The following is a 20,195-nucleotide window of genomic DNA, read 5'->3' as shown; positions in this document are numbered from 1 at the left end:
TTTGCCATGTTGGCCAGGCTGATCTCAAACTCCTGGCCTCAAGTGATCTGCCCACCTCAGCCTCCCAAAGTGCTGGGATTACAGGCATGAGACATCACGCCCAGCCTGTCTGCTCCTCCTTGCCTCCATATTCTACTCTACTAGTTCTTCTCCAGTAGCATTTAAATATGCTGAAAATTTCTCCCATTAAAAAAACATACGGGCCAGGCGTGGTGGCTCACGCCTGTAATCCCAGCGCTTTGGAAGGTCGGGGCGGTTGGATCACCTGAGGTCAGGAGCTTGAGACCAGCTTGGCCAACATGGTGAAACCTCATCTCTACTAAAAACACAAAAATTAAGCGGGTGTGGTGGAGGGTGCCTGTAATCCCAGCTACTCGGGAGGCAGAAGCAAGAGAATAGCTTGAACCCAGGAGGCAGAGGTTGCAGTGAGCCGAGATCATACCACTGCACTCCTGCCTGGGCAACAGAGCGAGACCCTGTCTCAAAAAAAAAAAAAAAAAAAGAGAAACAAAAAACAATCCCCCCATCCAACCCATTACTCTTTCAGTGACCAGGCCTCTCTTCCCCTTTAGAGACAAAGTCCTTACGTTCATCTACGATAGCTTTTTCAAATTCCACTCCTTTGCAATCCTCAAAGAAACTGTCCCTTGTTCCCCAACACCCCTGCCACACCACGGAAACTGCTGCCTCCAAGGCTCATTTACTTATGTTGTAAAAATCTCACTTCCAAATCTGATGGGTACTTTCTTTAATTTTGACCTTTGGTGATGCTGTTATTAATGGAAATCCGCAGATGTGAAAATAATCTAACATGGCCTTCCGAGAGAAGTAAAGGAGGCAGAAACCACTGGCCATATAATCAATGTAGAATAGTGTATTGAAGTGATAAATACAGATTGTTATAATGAAGAGATAGAGAATGAGAAAAACATCAGAAACTACACATTTAAAACTGCTCAGAGAATACCATAGAAAAGAACTATGCCAAGAACCTCAAACTCTGAAATCCATTAGGTACCTGTAAAGTAACTGAAAAAGATAAAGCAAGAGTAACAGGCTCAAATAAACAAGCAAGCTATTGGAAATTAATTTTAAAAGAAGAGAATTTTTAAAATTTGCATTAAATATAACACACTATATGAGTAATTCACTGAGATAAAGGGCTCCATGAAAAATCAATAGTCATAAAATTGACTTAATCAATAATTTTAAAGCATAAATTTGATTTTTAACCACAAAAATTAAAACATCAAAATAAAAAGACTACCAAGATCCCAATAGATTAATGAACAGAGGCATGCACAAATAAATCAAAAAAAGGAAATAAATACAAATAAATATCAATAGTAATCAAAAATTGAAAATTTAAAAGAGGCCGGGCGTGGTGGCTCACGCCTGTAATCCCAGCACTTTGGGAGGCCAAGGCGGGTGGATCATGAAGTCAGGAGATCGAGACCATCCTGGCTAACACGGTGAAACCCCATCTCTACTAAAAATACGAAAAATTAGCCGGGCGAGGTGGCGGGTGCCTGTAGTCCCAGCTACTTGGGAGGCTGAGGCAGGAGAATGGCGTGAACCCCGGGCGGCAGAGCCTGCAGTGAGCCGAGATCGCGCCACTGCACTCCAACCTGGGCAACAGCGAGACTCCGTCTCAAAAAAAAAAAAAAAAAAAAAGAAAATTTAAAAGAGCAGGAGTCGGCTCTATACCTGTTAAATAAAAGCCTGTGAGTGAACTAAAACGGTTAAACAATGTAAACTGACATAGTGCTTTTCAAAAGAAATTTTGCATTGTGGGCCAGGTGCGGTGGCTCACGCCTGTTAATCCCAGCACTTTGGGAGGCCAAGCTGGGCAGATCATGAGGTCAGGAGTTTGAGACCAGCCTGGCCAATATGGTGAAACCCTGTCTCTACTAAAAGTACAAAAATTAGCTGGCCGTGGTGGCACACACCTGTAACCCCAGCTATTCAGGAGGCTGAGGCAGGAGAATTGCTTGAAACCAGGAGGCGGAGGTTGCAGGGAGCCGAGATCGCGCCATTGCACTCCAGCCTGGGAGACAGAGTGAGACTCCATCTCAAAAAAATAAAATAAATATATTTTGCAGTGTGTATGTTTGCATCTGAAGTCTTCCAGTATGCCTGATAGAGTGGTTCTTCTAAAATAATTTACTAAAAAAAGGGTAAAAGCTATAATCTCCAAAATGTCTGCAGGAGTGCTGAGATTTTTATAACTGCTCCAGACAGTACAATTAAATATTAGCTTCCAGGATTATAACTTAGTTAGAAATAGGGCCACAAACTTCAAGAAGCGATATGACAGGTAAAATGTAGGTGCCAAGGCGAACATCGTAAAATAGGTATCAGTGACTTAAGAATGGTAATGAAGTCCTCCCGAGTAGCTGGGATTACAGGTGCCCGCCACCACGCCTGGCTGATTTTTGTATTTGTAGTAGTGATGGGGTTTCACCATGTTGGCCAGGCTGGTCTTGAACTCCTGACCTCAGGTGATCCACCCGCCTCGGCCTCTGGAAGTGCTGGGATTACAGGCGCGAGCTACCACACCTGGCAAAATTATTCAATTTATTAAACAGTATAGTAACTACCAAAAATCTGTTGAAGTCCAAAGGACTCAAGTGATTCTCCCACCTCGGCCTCCCAAAATGCTAGGATTACAGGCGTGAGCCACCACAGCCGGCCCACTCTTATTTTAAAGCAGTAAAAAGTTAGCATCTGCTGGATTGCAAAAACAGTCCCCACAAGTACTATCAGTGTTTAATCATACTCTTATTAAGATGAAAACAATCAGAATAAGCTGAATAAGAAAAAAAAAGTGAAGGTTGATTTATTCTTTTACAAAAAAAAAAAAAAAAAGCAAAGTCACAGCACGTAAAACATAAATGCCATTATAAGATGTGCCAGAAATACTCTTTACAAGATAACAAAATAAAGATGTCCTAATCCATGCAGATGAAATAATCCTTACCCATGGAAGTAATACTCCCATAGTTCTCCTTCCTGTCATCCCTATAAAGGGACTTCTGGGACTGGTCCAAATGCCCCCATTCCTCCAGGATGAAGGATACAGCCACATCAGCCACCTCTTCAATTTTCACCAACTTCTGAAACAGGAGATCTCCACTAAATTCTCATTCCCTATGTCCAAATTTGGAGTGAGGGGAAGAACTGGGCTCATTAAGAAAAGAAACGGGGAGGAACTGTGCCTCAGAGAGGATGGGAAAGGACTAGGCAGAAAGGAAAAAGGCCAAAGGAATGAAGGTACCAACTCAAGATGGGCCTGGTCACTGGCTAAAGAAACAGAACTCCTAGTGAAGGTTCAGGATGGGTCCTCTCTGAGGGCAAAGGGGCACCAGCTCACCTGGGACCCAGTTGAGAGAAGTGAAGCTGTCAGCTCCTGGCTGTCCTTCAGGGGAAGGGAAGGAACTTGGAGAACAGGAAGGGCTAAGGGAGGAGAAAAAGAGGTTTAAGTGAGAACATCTTTGCCTGGTTCTCATTGCCATCACGTTCCTCTTATGCTCAGGAATCCATAATGGCCCCTACTGCACCGAGGCCAAATTCTTCTGCCTGGCTGTCAAGACTCTCTAATTTCTGGATCCTCTCACACTCTGTTATTTCTCCTTTCCCCTAGACTTCCTACTTTGGTCAGGCTAATCCCTGCTTGCCTTTCCGCTATAAAAGATGCATTCTGTGACCAGGCACAGTGGCTCACGCCTGTAATACCAGCACTTTGGGAGGTCAAGGGGGGGCAGATCACTTGAGGCCAGGATTCAAGGCCATCCTGGCCAACAAGGCAAAATCCCATCTCTACTAAAAATACAAAAATTAGCCAGATGTGGTGATCCTGTAACAGGATTACGCCTGTAATCCTGGCTGCTTTAGAGGATAAGGCATGATAACCGCCTGAACCTAGGAGGCAGAGGTTGCAATGAGCCAAGATTGCACCACTACACTCCAGCCTGGGCAAGAGTCAGCCACTGTCTCAGGAAAAAAAAAACAAAACACCGGGTGTGGTGGCTCATGCCTGTAATCCCAGCACTTTGGGAGGCCAAGGCAGGCGGATCACAAGGTCAGCAGTTCGAGACCAGCCCGGCCTATATGGTGAAACCCCGCCTCTACTAAAAATACAAAAATTAGCCGGGTGTGGTGGCGGGTGCCTGTAGTCCCAGCTACTCAAGAGGCTGAGGCAGGAGAATTGCTTGAACCTGGGAGGTGGAGGTTACAGTGAGCCAAGATCGCGCCACTGCACTCCAGCCTGGGCGACAGAGCAAGACTCCGTCTCAAAGTGGGGGCCAGGCACAGTGGCTCACGCCTGTAATCCTAGCACTTTGGGAGGCCGAGGCAGGCAGATCACAAGGTCAGGAGTTAGAGACCAGCCTGGCCAATATGGTGAAACCTCATCTCTACTAAAAATGCAAAAATTAGCCAGGCATGGTGGCGGGTGCCTGTAGTCCCAGCTGCTCAGGAGGCTGAGGCAGGAGAATCACTTGAACCCAGGAGGTGGAGGTTGCAATGAGCCGAGATCACACCACTGCACTCCAGCCTGGGTGACAGAGCAAGACTCCCTCTCAAAAAAAAAAAAAAAAAAAAAAAGGATGCATTCTGCTTTGCCAAGATCAAATTTTATTATCTCAAAGAACCACCAAAGTCCCACATCTTCCATGAAACTGAAGCATTCCTAACAGTCCAGGGCTGCTCAAGCCTTAATGTACAAATAAATCACCTACATCCCCTAGGAGATCTTGGTACTTGCAGATTCTGACTCAAAAGGCCTGGGGTGAGGCCTGAGAGTTTGCATTTTTTTTTTATTTTTTAATTTAATTTAATTTTTTTTTTTTTTTTTTTTGAGACAGAGTCTCGCTCTGTGGCCCAGGCTAGAGTGCAGTGGCGTGATCTCAGCTCACTGCAACCTCTGCCTCCTGGGTTCCAGCAATCCTCCTGCCTCAGCCTCCCGAGTAGCTGGGATTACAGGTGTGCACCACCAAGCCTGGCTAATTTTTGTAGTTTTAGTAGAGACCGGGTGTCACCATGTTGTCCAGGCTAGTCTCAAACTCTGGTGATCCGCCTGCAAAGGCCTCCCAAAGTGCTGGGATTACAGGTGTGAGCCACCGTGCCCAGTGCCTAGTTTGCACTTCTAATAAGCTCCCAGGTGATGCCAGTGCCACTGCTTCCTGGACCACTCTTGGATTACCATGGCCTCAGAAATCCCTTCCAGAATTTCCATGGTTAGTTTCTATTCAGTCAAGAAGTATGTATTAAATCTACTCTCTCTCTCTGTCTGCCTATCTCAGGAATAGACAGAACAATTCTTACCTTGGAAAACTGTCTAATGCAAGCTTGTCCAACCCATGGCCCATGGCCCAGGATGGCTTTGAATGTGCCCCAACACAAATTTGTAAACTTTCTTTTTTTTTTTTTGAGACAAGGTCTCACTCTGTCACCCAGGCCAGAGTGCAGTGGTGCAATCTCAGCTCACTGCAACCTCCGCCTCCTGGGTTCAAGTGATTCTCCTGCCTCAGCCTCCCAAGTAGCTGGGATTACAGGCGCCCACCACCACACCCGGCTAATTTTGTTTTGTTTTTTTTGAGATGGAGTCTCGCTCTGTTGCCCAGGCTGAAGTGTAGTGGTACAATCTTGACCAAATGCAACCTCCGCCTCCCAGGTTCAAGAGCGTCTCCTGCCTCAGCTTCCCGAGTAGCTGGGATTACAGGCATGTGCCACCATGCCTGGCTAATTTTTGTATTTTTAGTAGAGATGGGGTTTCGCCATGTTGGCCAGGCTGGTCTTGAAGTCCTGGTCTCAAGTGATCCGCCTGGTTCGGCCTCCTAAAGTGCTGCAATTACAGGTGTGAGCCACCATGCCTGACCCACAAATCTGTAAACTTTCTTAAAACATTATGAAGGGCCAGGCACGGTGGCTCATGCCTGTAATCCTAGCACTTTGGGAGGCCGATGCGGGCAGATCACCTGAGGCCAGGAGTACAAGACCAGCCTGACCAACATGGAGAAACCCTGTCTCTACTAAAAATACAAAATTAGCTGGGTTTGTGGTGGATGCCTGTAACCCCAGCTACTCGGGAGACTGAGGTAGGAGAATCGCTTGAACCTGAGAGGCAGAGATTGCGGTGAACTGAGATCACGCCATTGCACTCCAGCCTGAGCAACAAGAGCGAAACTCCATCTCAAAAAAATAAACATGAGGTTTTTTTTGCAATCTTTATTTTGTTTAAGCTCATCAGCTATGGTTAGTGTTAGTGTATTTTATGTGTGGCCCAAGACAATTCTTCTTCCAATGTGTCCCAGGAAAGCCAAAACACTGGATACCCCTTGCCTAATGGGAAGGACACACAGGTAAGCCTTACAGCACAGCATGAAGAGTGCCATGATGAAAGTTGACCCAAGTTCCTGTGGGACCATAGAGGCAGGAGCACTTACAGAGTGGAGCAGGGGAAGCAGGGGCAGCAGCAAAGCCTTTCCCCAGAAAGTGACTCTGGGCAGTAGGAATGGAGATCGGGGAGACGGGGTGCTTTCCCCACAGCAGGAACAGCATGTGCAACACCCGGACGTCTCACCTCTGGAAGCTAGGGACCACCTGACCCCCTGAGGTCACCTCTGCTTGCTCTTTGTCTAAGGTCCACGGCATGTCTGGATCTCACCATCCACGTGTGCCTTGACTTGCACAGACCTGCCTGGGATTAAGCTGTAACCGGACAGTTTAGACCCTGTTAGTATTTAGATCTGGAGTCCTGGAGCTCTCGGGGCATCCGTGGCTTGCTGATTTCCAATCACTACGAAATAAGGAGCAATGATACAAAAAGGACGGGACAATGGTTACAGATGAAAGCCGAAAGCAGAGAAGGGATCTGAAACCGGGAGTGGCTAAAGACTGAAAACAGAAGTTGATGAAAATGGTGAATAAGGTCTATGTCCGAATGAAAAGTAATTTTGCTAAAATAAACCAGCTAGGATCTGGTTAACAGGGCAGAGAGGATGAGAAGCAGCTAGAAACAGAGGACAAGAGCCAGATGGAGAGAAACCCTGAAAGTGGACAGAACCCAAGTGACTCGAGGAGGGAGCAGTCTGTGCCTAGGAGAAGCTGGTGCTGAAGCAAAGACCAGATGTGGCCAGGCATGGTGGCACATGCCTCCCAGCTACTCAGGAGGCTGAGGCAGCAGAGTCGCTTGAACTTGGGAGGCAGAGGTTGCAGTCACGCCACTGCACTCCAGCCTGGGCAACAGAGTGAGACCCTGTCTCAAAAAAAAAAAAGCAAAGATGAGATGGCTCAGAAGAGGGGAGGAGGATGGATTCAGTGAGGGTGCTTGGGTTCAAATCCCAGCTCTGTTATTCCATAGCTTTGTGACCTTGGACAAATCAACTTAACCTCTCGAGGACTCAGCTTAATTTCTTTTCTTTTTTTTTTTTTTTTTTTGAGACGGAGTCTTGCTTTGTCACCCAGGCTGGAGTGCAGTGGCACAATCTCTGCTCACTACAACCTCCATCTCCTGGACTCAAGTGATTCTCCTGCCTCAGACTCCCAACAAGCTGGACTACAGGTGCCTGCCACCATGCCCAGCTAATTTTTTTGTATTTTTAGTAGAGACGGGGTTTCACCATGTTGGCCAGGCTGGTCTCAAACTCCTGACCTCAGGTGATCCACCCGCCTTGGCTTCCCAAAGTGCTGGGATTACAGGCGTGAGCCACCAGCCCCAGCCCTGAGCTTAATTTCTAACAGAAGGATAACAGTAACAGCTATTCCACTGAGCTACTGTAAGGATTACCTGTTGGCATACCCAGGTGTCCTGCACACAATCCTAGTGGTTTCCATTTCTTTCCTGAGCAGTTTTTTTTTTTTTTTTTGAGACAGAGTCTCACTCTGTCGCCCAGGCTGGAGTGCAGTGGCACAATCTCGGTTCACAGCAACCTCCACCTCCCATGTTCAAGCGATTCTCCTGTCTCAGCCTCCCAAGTAGCTGGGATTACAGGCATGTACCACCACGCCTGGATAATTGTTGTATATTTTTAGTAGAGACGGGGTTTCACCACATTGACCAGGCTGGTCTCAAACTCCTGACCTCAGGTGATCCACCCACCTCAGCCTAGCAAAGTGCTGAGATTACAAGCATGAGCCACCACCCCCGGCTTTTCTGAGCAGTTTTAAATTTTATTTTTAATTTTTTTTTATGGAGACAGAGTCTCACTCTGGCTCCCAGGCTGGACTGCAGTGGCACAATCACAGCTCACTGCAGCCTCGAACTCCTGGGCTCGAGCAATCTCCCACCTCAACCTCTGGTATAGCCGGGACCACAGGCGTGTGCCACCATGCCTAGCTAATACATATTTTTTTTTTTTTTGAGACAGAGTTTTGCTCGTCACCCAGGCTGGAGTGCAGTGGTGCAATCTCAGCTCATTGCAACCTCCACCTCCCGGGTTCAAGCAATTCTCCTGACTCAGCCTCCTGAGTAGCTACTAGGATTACAGGCGTCCGCCACCACGCCCGGCTAATTTTTTGTATTTTTAGTAGAGATGGGGTTTCACCATGTTGGTCAGGCTAGTCTCAAATTCCTGACCTCAGGTGATCTGCCCGCCTTGGCCTCCCAAAGTGCTGGGATTACAGGCATGAGCCACCGCACACGGCCAATTTTTGTATTTTTTGTAGAGGCGAGTTTTCGCCACGTTGCCCAGGCTGGTATCAAACTCCTGGGCTCAAGAGATCCAACTGCTTTGGCCTCCAAAAATGCTGGGATTACAGGCATGAAGCTACTTTCTTTTATACCAAAAAAATCGCTAACACCTTTGTTTAGCTTTCATTGAACACGGTTGAGAATTCCGAATTTTTCATTTGCTGCCTACATTGGCAAAGAGAGGAAAATTAGCAGAGGACGACTATTATCAGGCAATTCAGTAGATGACACAGAAAGACAGCTGTACTCGCTAATGAGAATGATGAAACTGAAAGTGTAACAGAGATTCTAGAATGAGTTTCAAATGATAACATCCTAGATAAATTTTCTTAAACTCAAGAATCAATGATGAACAATGTATTTCTAATTTCAAAAAGGAAAATGGCATTCTTATCCTGTGAGGCATTCAACAGTGAGGACTTCATCACACAGTATTTTGCAATAATAAGATAATAAGAGATTCTGGACCATCACATTTTGCTAGAAGGACTAAATTTGCTAAAAGCATTGTGTGACAGTATTCTTTTCTTTTCTGAGACGGAGTTTTGCTCTTGTTGCCCAGGCTGGAGTCCAGTGCCATGGTCTCAGCTCACTGCAACCTTTGCCTCCCCGGTTCAAACGATTCTCATGCCTCAGCCTCCTGAGTAGCTGGGATTACAGGCGCGCACCACTACGCCCAGCTAATTTTTTGTATTTTTAGTAGAGACAGGGTTTCATCATGACGGGGTTTCATCATGTTGGCCAGGCTGGTCTTGAACTCCTGACCTCAGGTGATCCACCCACCTTGGCCTCCCAAAGTGCAGGGATTACAGGTGTGAGCCACCACGCCCAGCCGATAGTATTCTTTTTTTTTTTTTTTTTTTCTGAGATGGAGTCTCACTCTGTTGCCAGTCTGGAGTACAGTGGCGTGATCTTGGCTCACTGCAACCTCCGCCTCCCTGGTTCAAGCGATTCTCCTGCCTCAGCCTCCTGGGTAGCTGGGATTACAGGCACGTGCCACCACACCTGGCCAATTTTTGTATTTTTAATAGAGACGGGGTTTCACCATGTTGGCCAGGATGGTCTCGATCTCCTGACCTTGTGATCCGCCTGCCTCGGCCTCCCAAAGTTTGGGATTACAGGCATGAGCTACCACGCCTGGCCTTTTTTTTTTTTTTTTTTTTTTTTTTTTTGAGATGGAGTTTCACTCTGTCACCCATGTTGGAGTGCAGTGGCACACTCTCAGCTCATTGCAACCTCTACATCCTGGGTTCAAGCGATTCTTGTGCCTCTACTCCTGAGTAAGTGGGATTACAGGCGCATGCCACCACACTCAGCTAATTTTTGTATTTTTAGTAGAGACAGCATTTCGCCCTGTTGGCCAGGCTGGTCTCAAACTCCTGACCTCAAGTGATCCGCCTGCTTCGGCCTCCCAAATTGCTGAGATTACAGGCGTGAGCCACCGAGCCCGGCCTCTTTCATCTTTTATGATGTTCATACATAAAAATGTACTTGATATATTAAAGTTTCTAAAAAGTTGTTTTTCACTATCCTTTGATTCTTCTGTCAACTATTCATAAAATGACTCTTAAAATAGAAAAAAATTAGAAGGATCCACTGGCCCCACAGGGTCAATAGTGAGATCTATTTTTCCTGGTACACTGAGGGTTAAATGAGTTCATTTAGGGAAAATGCTTAGAACAGTTCCTGTACAGAGCACGTGCTATGCAAGCCATATTGCTGCTGCTGCTGTTCTTTCTATCACAGTGAAAGGAAAGCTGGAAATGATTAGGGCGGGGGCACATGTCAAGGGAAAGACCTGACCAACAAATGGAGCCTAGAAGTCTGGAATTAAACCGAGAAAATACAGTCCTTTATCCACAGTCTCTTATCCACAATGCTGAAATCTGAAAGCTTAAATACCAAACGTGTTTTTTTTCCTTTCATTAAACTTAGGCATTGAACCAATTTGACAGCAAAATTTGACCTGATGTGAAGGTATTTAAGTCTTTATTTAATCAACTTACTGTAAAAATGTACACAATTCACTGCAGAAATATTAATGTGTGTGATTATGGGTACCAACTCAAACCCTGTTGCTAGTTTGATGTGTGGTATATAAATCATATTATCCAAAAATAAATAAATAAATAAATCATATTACCTTACTAAATCTGCAAAATGCTGAATTCTAAAATATATCTGACACCAAGAGTTTCCTGATTAGGGACTGAACACATGTCATAATATAATACTTAGCTGTTCCTTTTTTTCTAATTTGATGTGTATCTAAGGCTGGTTAATAAAACTGAGGAGGGGAGGAAGAAGGAGAGAATAGATGTTTTAAAGGTCATTGTGAAAAGCTACTTCACGTTAGATTTCAACGTGAGTGAATGAGCAGTGAGAAATGAATGCAGTTAGGAACTGGGGAGCTTTTTTTTTTTTTTTTGAGATGGAGTCTCACCTGTTGCCCAGGCTGGAGTGCAGTGACACGATCTCAGCTCACTGCAAGCTCCGCCTCCCGGATTCACGCCATTCTCCTGCCTCAGCCTTTCGAGTAGCTGGGACTACAGGTGCCCACTGCCACGCCTGGCTAATTTTTTGTATTTTTAGTAGAGACGGGGTTTCGCTGTGTTAGCCAGGATGGCCTCGATCTCCTGACCTCATGATACACCCGCCTCGGCCTCTCAAAGTGCTGGGATTACAGGTGTGAGCCACTGCGCCCGGCCTTTTTTTTTTTTTTTTTAACATAAGCATTAAGACAAGAAAATCTATGAGGGAGGCTGAGTGCAATGGCTCACACCTCTAATGCCAGCACTTTGGCAGGACAAGGTAGGTGGATCACTTGAGGACAGGAGTTCAAGACTAGCTTGGCTAACATGGTAAAACCCCATCTCTACTAAAAATCCAAAAATTAGCCGGGCATGGTGGCAGGCACCTGTAGTCCCAGCTACTCGGGAGGCTGAGGTGTAGGTATCACTTGAACCTGGGAGGCAGAGGCTGCAGTGAGCCAAGATCGCACCACTGCCCTCCATCCCAGGCAACAGGGCGAGACTCTGTCTCAAAAATAAAAGAAAGACAACCTATGACGGAAAAGCAAAAATCTGTGATACTTTTGTAAAAGACTTGTAGATCTTTTAACAGTCCCTGTACCCAGAGCTGTCATCATTTGCATTGTAGCTTTTTAATGAAACTGGTGTAATTCCTAGCCATCCTAGGAATGGCTTTCATTGAACACCAGGGACTCAACTCCAGGTCCCTGGCCTTTCCCTACTTCTAGACCCTGCAGGCTGTAGAGAGGCTGCTCAGCCTAGAGTCTCTCTCCTGCAGATGGTGCCTGCCACATGGCCAAGGCACCTACTCTCGAGCTGTATCTGTTCCACTGAATCACTGAGCCTCACCATTTTCCTCCAGGGGATGAGGCTTCTGTGGCGCTTGCTCAGGCTGGGTGTCCACGGTCAGGGGCTGGGGGCTGCAGGATTCCTGCACTGCTCCAGGTGGTGCCATCTTCCGAGGAAGCACGTCAGGGCAGGCAACAATCTAACAACCACAACCAAAACTGATCAGTACAGTTACAGAGAAGGCCATGAAAGAAATCAGTGGAATCATGGTGGACCTTCATTCATTCCTTTGCCAAATATTTAATGTGCATCTACAATGAGCCAGGCACTGATTATGCAGTTATTTAATAAACATGGTTTACTTCTAGTTAGAGAAGACGTTCATCAAACACATCAAAACACAAATAAATACATAATTATGAACTGGGCTGTGTGTTGGAAAGGAGAAGAAACTAATTCCATGAGACAGAACACAGGAGACCTATTTTAGACTGGGAGGCCAGGGAAGGCTTTCCGGAGGAAGTGTCCCGTAAGTAAACACTTAAAGGTTGAGAAGGGCTGGGCGCATCGGGTGGCTCACACCTGTAATCCCAGCACTTTGGGAGGCTGAGGCAGGTGGATCATGAGGTCAGGAGATCGAGACCATCCTGGCTAACACGGTGAAACCCCGTCTCTATTAAAAAAATACAAAAAAATTAGCCGGGTGTGGTGGTGGGCGCCTGTAGTCCCAGCTACTCAGGAGGCTGAGGCAGGAGAATGGCGTGAACCCAGGAGGCGGAGCTTGCAGTGAGCCAAGATTGCGCCACTGCACTCTAGCCTGGGTGACAGAGCAAGACTCCGTCTCAAAAAAAAAAAAAAAAAAAAGGATGAGACGAAGCTAGCCGGGAAAAATGTAGAAGTGACCCAGGCAGAGAGAACACTCAAAAACTCTCTCAGGACCAGGCAGGGGTAGCTCATGCCTGTAATCTCAACACTTTGGGAGGCTGAAGCAGGAGGATCGCTTGAGCCCAGGAGTTCAAGACAAGCCTGGGCAACACAGTGAAACCCTGTCTCTCCAAAAAATTAAAAAATTAGCTAGGCATGGTGGCATGTCCCTGTGGTCCCAGCTACTTAGGAGGCTGAGGTGCGAGGATTGCTTGAGCCCAGGAGGTCAAGGCTGCAGTGAGCGATGATCACAGCACTGCACTGTAGCCTTGGTGACAGAGCAAGACCCTGTCAGAAAGAAAGAGACAGACAGACAGACAGACAGAAAGAAAGAAAGAAAGAAAGAAGGAAAGAAGGAAAGAAAGAAAAAGAAAGAAAGGAAAAGAAAAGAAAAGAAAGAAAACAAAGAAAGAAGGAAAGAAAGAAAGAAAACAAAATTCTTAGGCAGAAAGAGAATGTCTGGTACAGTCAGGAATCATGAGAAGGCCAGTGTGTGAAGAGGAAAGAGAGGTGAGAAGGGAGATTGCAATGGTCATCATAGACTCAGGAAGTCACACTGGACAGACCAACACCGAGACTGAGGCTACCTCACACCCTTTCTGTTTTTGGTTCTTGCTCAGCCCTAGGTATACACAATTACTCTGCCACAACCACTCTCTAGAATCTGCCAATTCTGGAAGGTACTAGCTCACTACTAACATATTGGAATGTAGTAAGTTCCTTTCCCCTTTTCTCCCTCCCTTACGTTTCAAAGCACTTTTTTTTTTTAAACCCTCCTGCTACTGGCAAAATGTGGTGCAGGAGTTCCATTAAGAGACAGCTGCAGGCCGAGCACAATGGCTCATGCCTGTAATCTCAACACACCGGGAGGCAGAAGCGGGTGGATGACTTGAGCTCAGGAGTTCGAAACCAGCTTGGGCAACATGGCGAGACCACACCTCTACTAAAAATACAAAAATTAGCCAGGCCTGGTGGCATATATCTATATAGTCCCAGCTACTCGGGAGGCTGAGGTGGGAGGATCGCTTGAGCCTGGGAGGCGGAGATTGCAGTGAGCTGAGATTGCACCAATGCTCCAGCTTGGGTGACAGAGCAAGATTCTGTCTCAAAAAAATAAATAGACCAGATGCAGTGGCTCATGCCTGTAATCTCAGCACTTTGGGAGGCCAAGGTGGGCAGATAACCTGAGGTCAGGAGTTTGAGACTAGCCTGACCAACATGGATAAACCCCATCTCTACCAAAAATACGAAGTTAGCCTGGTGTGGTGGTGCATGCCAGTAATCCCAGCTACTCGGGAGGCTGAGGCAGGAGAATCGCTTGAACCCGGGAGGTGGAGGTTGCAGTGAGCCAAGATCGTGCCATTGCACTCCAGCCTAGGCAACAAGAGTGAAACTCTGTCTCAAAAAAAAAAAAAAATTAAATAAATAAAAATAAAAAAATAAACAAAATCCATTAACCATAAAATGAAATACTTAACTAACTGTACAAAAATTTTAAAACCTTCAGGAGACTGAGGCAGGAGAATCAACGCGGAGGTCGAGGTTGCAGTGAGCCAAGATCAGGCCACTGCACTCCAGCCTGGGTGGCAGAGCCAGACTCCGTTTCAAAAAAAAAAAAAAATTTAAAACCTGGCTGGGCACAGTGGCTCACACCTGTAACCCCAGCACCTTGGGAGGCCAACACAGGAGCAGCACCTTGGGAGGCCAACACAGGCTCACTCCTTGAGCCCAGGAGTTCCAGACCAGGCTAGGCAACTAGGCAAGACCTCATCTACAAAAAAAAAATTTTTAATTAGCTGTATGTGGTGGCAAGTGCCTGTAGTCCTAGCTATTCAAGAGGATCACTTGAGGCCAGGAGTTCGAGGCTGCAGTGAGCTATGATCGTGCCACTGCACTCCAGCCTGGACAATGGAGTGAGGCCCTATCTCTAAAAAAAGAAAACATGAAAAACAAAAACCTCCACAAGTGAACACAAACAACAAACTGGATAAATAACGCTTACAACTCCTATGACAGACACAATGCTTATTGTTTTTAAAAGGTAAAAAATATATAGATAAGGAATATAAACAGACAATTCACCACCAAAAAAGGGTATACGAATAATCTTTAAAAAGATATGCTGTGGCCGGGCGCAGTGGCTCACACCTGTAATCCCAGCACTTTGGGAGGCCGAGGCGGGCAGATCACGAGGTCAGGGTATCGAGACCATCCTGGCTAACACAGTGAAACCCCAACTCTACTAGAAATACAGGAAATTAGCCGGGCGTGGTGGCAGGTGCCTGTAGTCCCAGCTACTTGGGAGGCTGAGGCAGGAGAACGGCGTGAACCTGGGAGGCGGAGCTTGCAGTGAGCAGAGATCATGCCACTGCACTCCAGCCGAGGCAACAGAGTGAGACTGTCTCAAAAAAAAAGAAAAAAATGCTGTGGTCAAACAAAAGAAATTCTATTGAAATTTCACAGAAATGGTCAGGCATGGTGGCTCACACCTGTAATCTCAGCACTTTGGGAGGCCAAGGCAGGTGGATCACCCGAGGTCGGGAGTTTGAGAACATCCTGGCCAACATGGTGAAACACCGTCTCTGCTAAAAATACAAAAATTAAGCCGGGCATATGGCTCACGCCTGTAATCCCACCACTTTGGGAGGCAGAGGCAGGAATATCACCTGAGGTCAGGAGTTCAAGACCAGCCTGGCCAACATGGCAAAACCCTGTCTCTATTAAAAATACAAAAATTAGCTGGGCACGGTGGTGTATGTCTGTAATCCCAGCTACTCGGGAGGCTGAGGCAGGAGAATCACTTGAACCCGGGAGGCTGAGGTTGCAGTGAGACGAGATTGCAACACTGCACTCCAGCCTGGGTGACAGAGTGAGACTCCATCTCAAAAAAATAAAAATAAAAAAACTAAAAAAATTAGCCAGGCGGGGCCGGGCGCGGTGGCTCACGCTTGTAATCCCAGCACTTTGGGAGGCCGAGGTGGGCGGATCACGAGGTCAGGAGATCGAGACCATGGTGAAACCCCGTCTCTACTAAAAATATAAAAAATTAGCCGGGCGTGGTGGCGGGCGCCTGTAGTCCCAGCTACTCGGAGAGGCTAAGGCAGGAGAATGGCGTGAACCCGGGAGGCGGGGCTTGCAGTGAGCCGAGATCGTGCCACTGCACTCCAGCCTGGGCGACAGAGCGAGACTCCGTCTCAAAAAAAAAAAAAAAAAAAAAAACAAAAAAAAAACAAACAAAAATTAGCCAGGCGGTAGTGGCACATGCCTGTAACCCCAGCCATTTGGGAGGCTGAGGCAGGAGAATCGCTTGAGCCTGGGAAGTGGAGGGTCAGCCAAGATGGCACCATTGCACTACAGTCTGGGTGACAGAGTAAGACCTTGTCTCCAAAAAAAAAAAAAAAAAATTCACATAAATAAAATATTGTATCTTTTTTTTGAGACAGAGTCTCGCTCTGTCGCCCAGGCTGGAGTGCAGTGGCACAATCTCGGCTCACTGCAACCTCTGCCTCCCAGGTTCAAGCAATTGTACTGCCTCAGCCTCCCGAGTAGCTGAGACTACAGGTGCATGCCACCACACCCAGCTAATTTTTGTATTTTTAGTAGAGACGGGGTTTCACCATGTTGGCCAGGATGGTCTCGATATGACCCCGTGATCCACCCGTCTCAGCCTCCCAAAGTGCTGGGATTACAGGCATGAGCCACGGTGCCCAGCCTACACATGTATTTCTAAGCCAACAATTTTGAGTTTCAAGCATTCATTCTACAGTTAATTTTATATACATATATTTTTTCAATTTAAATTTTTTTTAACTTTTTACTTTTTTTTTGAAATAGGGTATGCCTCTGTCACATAGGCTGGAATACAGTGGCAAAATCACAGCTCACTACAGCCTCAAACTCCCAGGCTCAAGGGATCCTGCTGCCTCAGCCTCCTGAGTAGCTGGAAGTATAAGTGCATGCCACCACACCCAGCTAATTTTTTGTTTGGTTTTTCTAGTAGAGATGGGGTCTTGCGATGTTACGCAGGCTGATGGAACTCCTGGTCTTAAGTGATCCTCCCACCTCAGGTTCCCAAAATGCTGGGATTACAGGTGTGAGCCACCGCGCCCAGCCCATATATATATACACACACACACATACACATGTATATTACATACCTATGTACATATACATACACATATGTGAGATAGTCATTGCAGCAGTTTGTTATAATACAAATTTAGAAACAATCTCAAGGAACAATTTAAATGGAACAACTCAAACTCCTTCCATAAAAGTTAATACAATGCAATTTCAAAGAGTGAGATAGCTGTAATGGCAGTGGCATGGAAGAAACCAAGATATAAGAAAAAAGAGGCAGAAGTGCACAGTGACTTAAAAGACATTTGCGTTTTTCCAAAATATGAGACATATATATTCCTATACATACAGAATATGGTACTGCTCTGTAAGAATACACAGGTGAGAACTAGGCAGTTGAGAGAAATTGGGGATGGGAGGAAAACTTACTTTTCATTACAACCTTATGTACCTCTTTGAATTTTGTATCATGTCACTCAAAAAATAAATACAGTGGCCGGGCATGGTGGCTCACGCCTGTAATCCCAGCACTTTGGGAGGCCGAGGCGGGAGGATCACCAGGTCAGGAGATCAAGACCATCCTGGCTAACACGGTGAAATCCCGTCTCTACTAAAAATACAAAAAAAAAAAAAAAATTAGCCGGGTGTGGTGGTGGGCGCCTGTAGTCCCAGCTACTCCAAAGGCTGAGGCGGGAAAATGGCGTGAACCCGGGAGGCGGAGCTTGCAGAGAGCCGAGATCGCGCCACTGCACTCCAGCGTGGGCGACAGAGCGAGACTCTATCTCAAAAATAAATAAATAAATAAATAAATACATACATACATACATACATACAGTAATTTAAAAAATAAATAAAATCGCAGACTGTCTTCTACACGTTAACACACTTCTCTTTGCTGGAGTGGCAGGAAGTCACAGGGTACCTAATCCCAGGAGAACAAAAGAATATGAATGAAGCACCAGAGGACTAAGAATCTCACCCTTGCTCAGCAGATCGTTCACTCCTCTCCTTCATTGCTCATATAGCTTCTCTTTGACTCACCTGCTGTCTGCGTTCCTCAAGTTCTCGCTGTATATTTTCTATCACGGCCACCGCCTCTTCTCCACTTTCAGGGTGATGTTCCCTCACCCAGGGCTGGAACTCTTCAGGCAGGATGGTCAGGAACTGCTCCAGCACCAGCAGCTCCAGGATCTGCTCCTTCGTGTGCAGCTCGGGCCTCAGCCACTCACAGCAGAGCACCCGGAGTTGGCTGAGAGCCTCCCGGGGTCCTGAAGCCTCATTGTACTGGAAGTGCCTGAAGCGCTGGTAAAAAGTCTCAAACGTTGGCGGGTTGTACTCCTGCATCCAGGTGCAGTCTTCTTCTTCCACCTTCACTATGAAAAGGTCTTCCTGCTCCTGGGAAGTCTCAGCTGGGGGGTCTAAGTCTATAACTTCTCGGGATTCGGTCATTATCATTCCAACTCAGAGGGAAGTCCTGGAGGCTGGCTGTTTTACACTGAACCAATTGGTTTTCTGCTCTTTAAGATCTTCTGAACGACACTTTCAGTAGCATGCAACCTACTGATGTATTGCGAATCATTATCAGCAAAGACAGATGGCAAAGAGGTCATCTATACTAAAGATGACCACTCGACAAAGTAATTTACTTAAACATAGGTACTACAAGGTAGCCATCACTTCACCCACAAAATCATAAGGAATATCCCCAATATTTTAAAAGTGTAAAAGAGAGCCATACAAATCAGACATCAGGCCCAACCTAAAACACAGTTTTAGAGTGAAGAACTTTACATTCCATATAAATAACGGGACGAGACGAACTAGTCCAGACGCAGCCGCTCTTTCTGTCTACCATAAGACAAACTTAAGTCGGAGTAAGGGTGAAAATCATTATAATGGTCAAAACTGAGCCTGTCCTCTAAGCTACAAGAGCTTGACAGGCCAAGGGGAGACTCCATCGGTCCCAAAGAGAAGCAGCGTTTATAAGGTACAGATCTGGACCTGGATTCCTCAGAATGGCCCCTGACCCCGAGATACAGACTGTGGCCCGGTCAAGGTTAGGGACAGGACCCCCGTCCAGTCACGAAGCCCCTGCCCCCTCCCCTCAAGGTCCAACTCTAGGGGAGCTCTCCTGGAACATCAAGCTCCCCGCAGCCGAGGCTGGGAAGATGCAGTTCTTCCCACGGAGAGAAACCGAAGCCGACACTTCCCAACACTTCCTCGCCGGAAGTAACCAAGTCCAATCTTGCCCTGTCCAACGGGGTTAAACCGTTAGATCCCACCCCCCCCCCGAAAGCACTTCCGCGTCCTCTCTAGGAATCCCGGAGGACCTCGCCTCGCATGGGGGGCGTACCAATCGGCGGGGAGATGGGACGCGGGCCCCGAGTCCCAGCCCACCCTCAGTGACTCGGACGTCCCCAGGGCCCCCGAAGCCGCTCGCACAGCATCACCAAAGTGGGGAGGCAAACGGAGCCACTCTCTCCCATGCTCCATCCCAAGGCCATTCAAACAGCCCAAGCTCCTCCCCTTTCCGTGGGACGGGGATGGGAGCGGGGCCTCCAGAGTGGGGCTGACGTTGCTCGTGTCTGATTGGCCGGGGAGCTTTCGCCTTCCCCCACCCCCAACGCCCTGCGCCCCGATTCGAGGTAGGTCTGTACCTTGCTGATAGCCCGCAAACCTCGCTTATGTTTAATTTGGGACCCTTAGGTTTTCTTCACCCGCATCCTCGCTACTCTCACTACCCACTTTCCAAACACACCCACCTCTTGACCACCGCAGTCGGTCAGAGGGCCGACATCTTCAACGTCACACCCGCAAGTCGCAGGGGCCAGCGGCTCCCGGGACTACATCTCCCAGGAGGTGGCGCGCGGGACTCGCCGGTTGGCCAATGGGGAGCGGCTCTCTTTGCAGCCTCGGTCTCGCGAGCCTATCAGAAGGTGGCAGGACCGGGAGTCGTGTCCTCGGGAGCCAGGGCTGGAAGGCTGAGAGTGGGCGGAGGAAGCGGGGCAACCCTTTGAAGAGAGGGGCGTTGCTTACGCAGGCCTTCCCTGGCCAAGGGGGTCTCGTCCTTAATGATACCTCTTTTCAGCCGGGCGCGGGGTCCCACGCTTGTAAGCCTAGCGAGTGGACAGGCTGAGGAAGCAGGATAGCTTGAGCCCAAGAGTTCGAGACCAGTTTGG

At 47.2% G+C, this 20,195-nt stretch overlaps 1 protein-coding gene across 5 annotated transcripts in view; it reads right to left on the bottom strand.

Annotated features, from left to right (window-relative positions):
- The window catches only part of ZKSCAN5 (zinc finger with KRAB and SCAN domains 5), a 34,941-nt gene extending 14,959 nt beyond the window's left edge, over positions 1 to 19,982 (bottom strand). The window contains exons 1-5 of one of the 5 annotated variants that reach the window (XM_030796932.1): positions 19,779 to 19,982; positions 18,058 to 19,266; positions 12,073 to 12,211; positions 3,374 to 3,456; positions 2,981 to 3,116 (exon numbers count right to left, since the gene is read on the bottom strand). In XM_030796932.1, coding sequence (XP_030652792.1) covers positions 2,981 to 3,116; positions 3,374 to 3,456; positions 12,073 to 12,211; positions 18,058 to 18,471 — 772 coding nt within the window. In that variant the 5' untranslated portion in view covers positions 18,472 to 19,266; positions 19,779 to 19,982. Of the gene's footprint in view, positions 1 to 2,980; positions 3,117 to 3,373; positions 3,457 to 12,072; positions 12,212 to 18,057 lie in introns of all 5 variants that reach the window. The other 4 variants (XR_004026500.1, XM_030796934.1, XM_030796936.1 and 1 more) reach the window with 4 other exon arrangements.
- Positions 19,983 to 20,195: the final 213 nt, after the last annotated feature.

This window comes from Nomascus leucogenys, chromosome 17 (genome assembly GCF_006542625.1).
Source record: "Nomascus leucogenys isolate Asia chromosome 17, Asia_NLE_v1, whole genome shotgun sequence".
In the NCBI taxonomy this organism is placed as follows: domain Eukaryota; kingdom Metazoa; phylum Chordata; class Mammalia; order Primates; family Hylobatidae; genus Nomascus; species Nomascus leucogenys.
The sequence above is the reverse complement of the archived record's forward strand: the minus strand, read 5'-3'. Positions and strand labels throughout refer to the sequence as shown.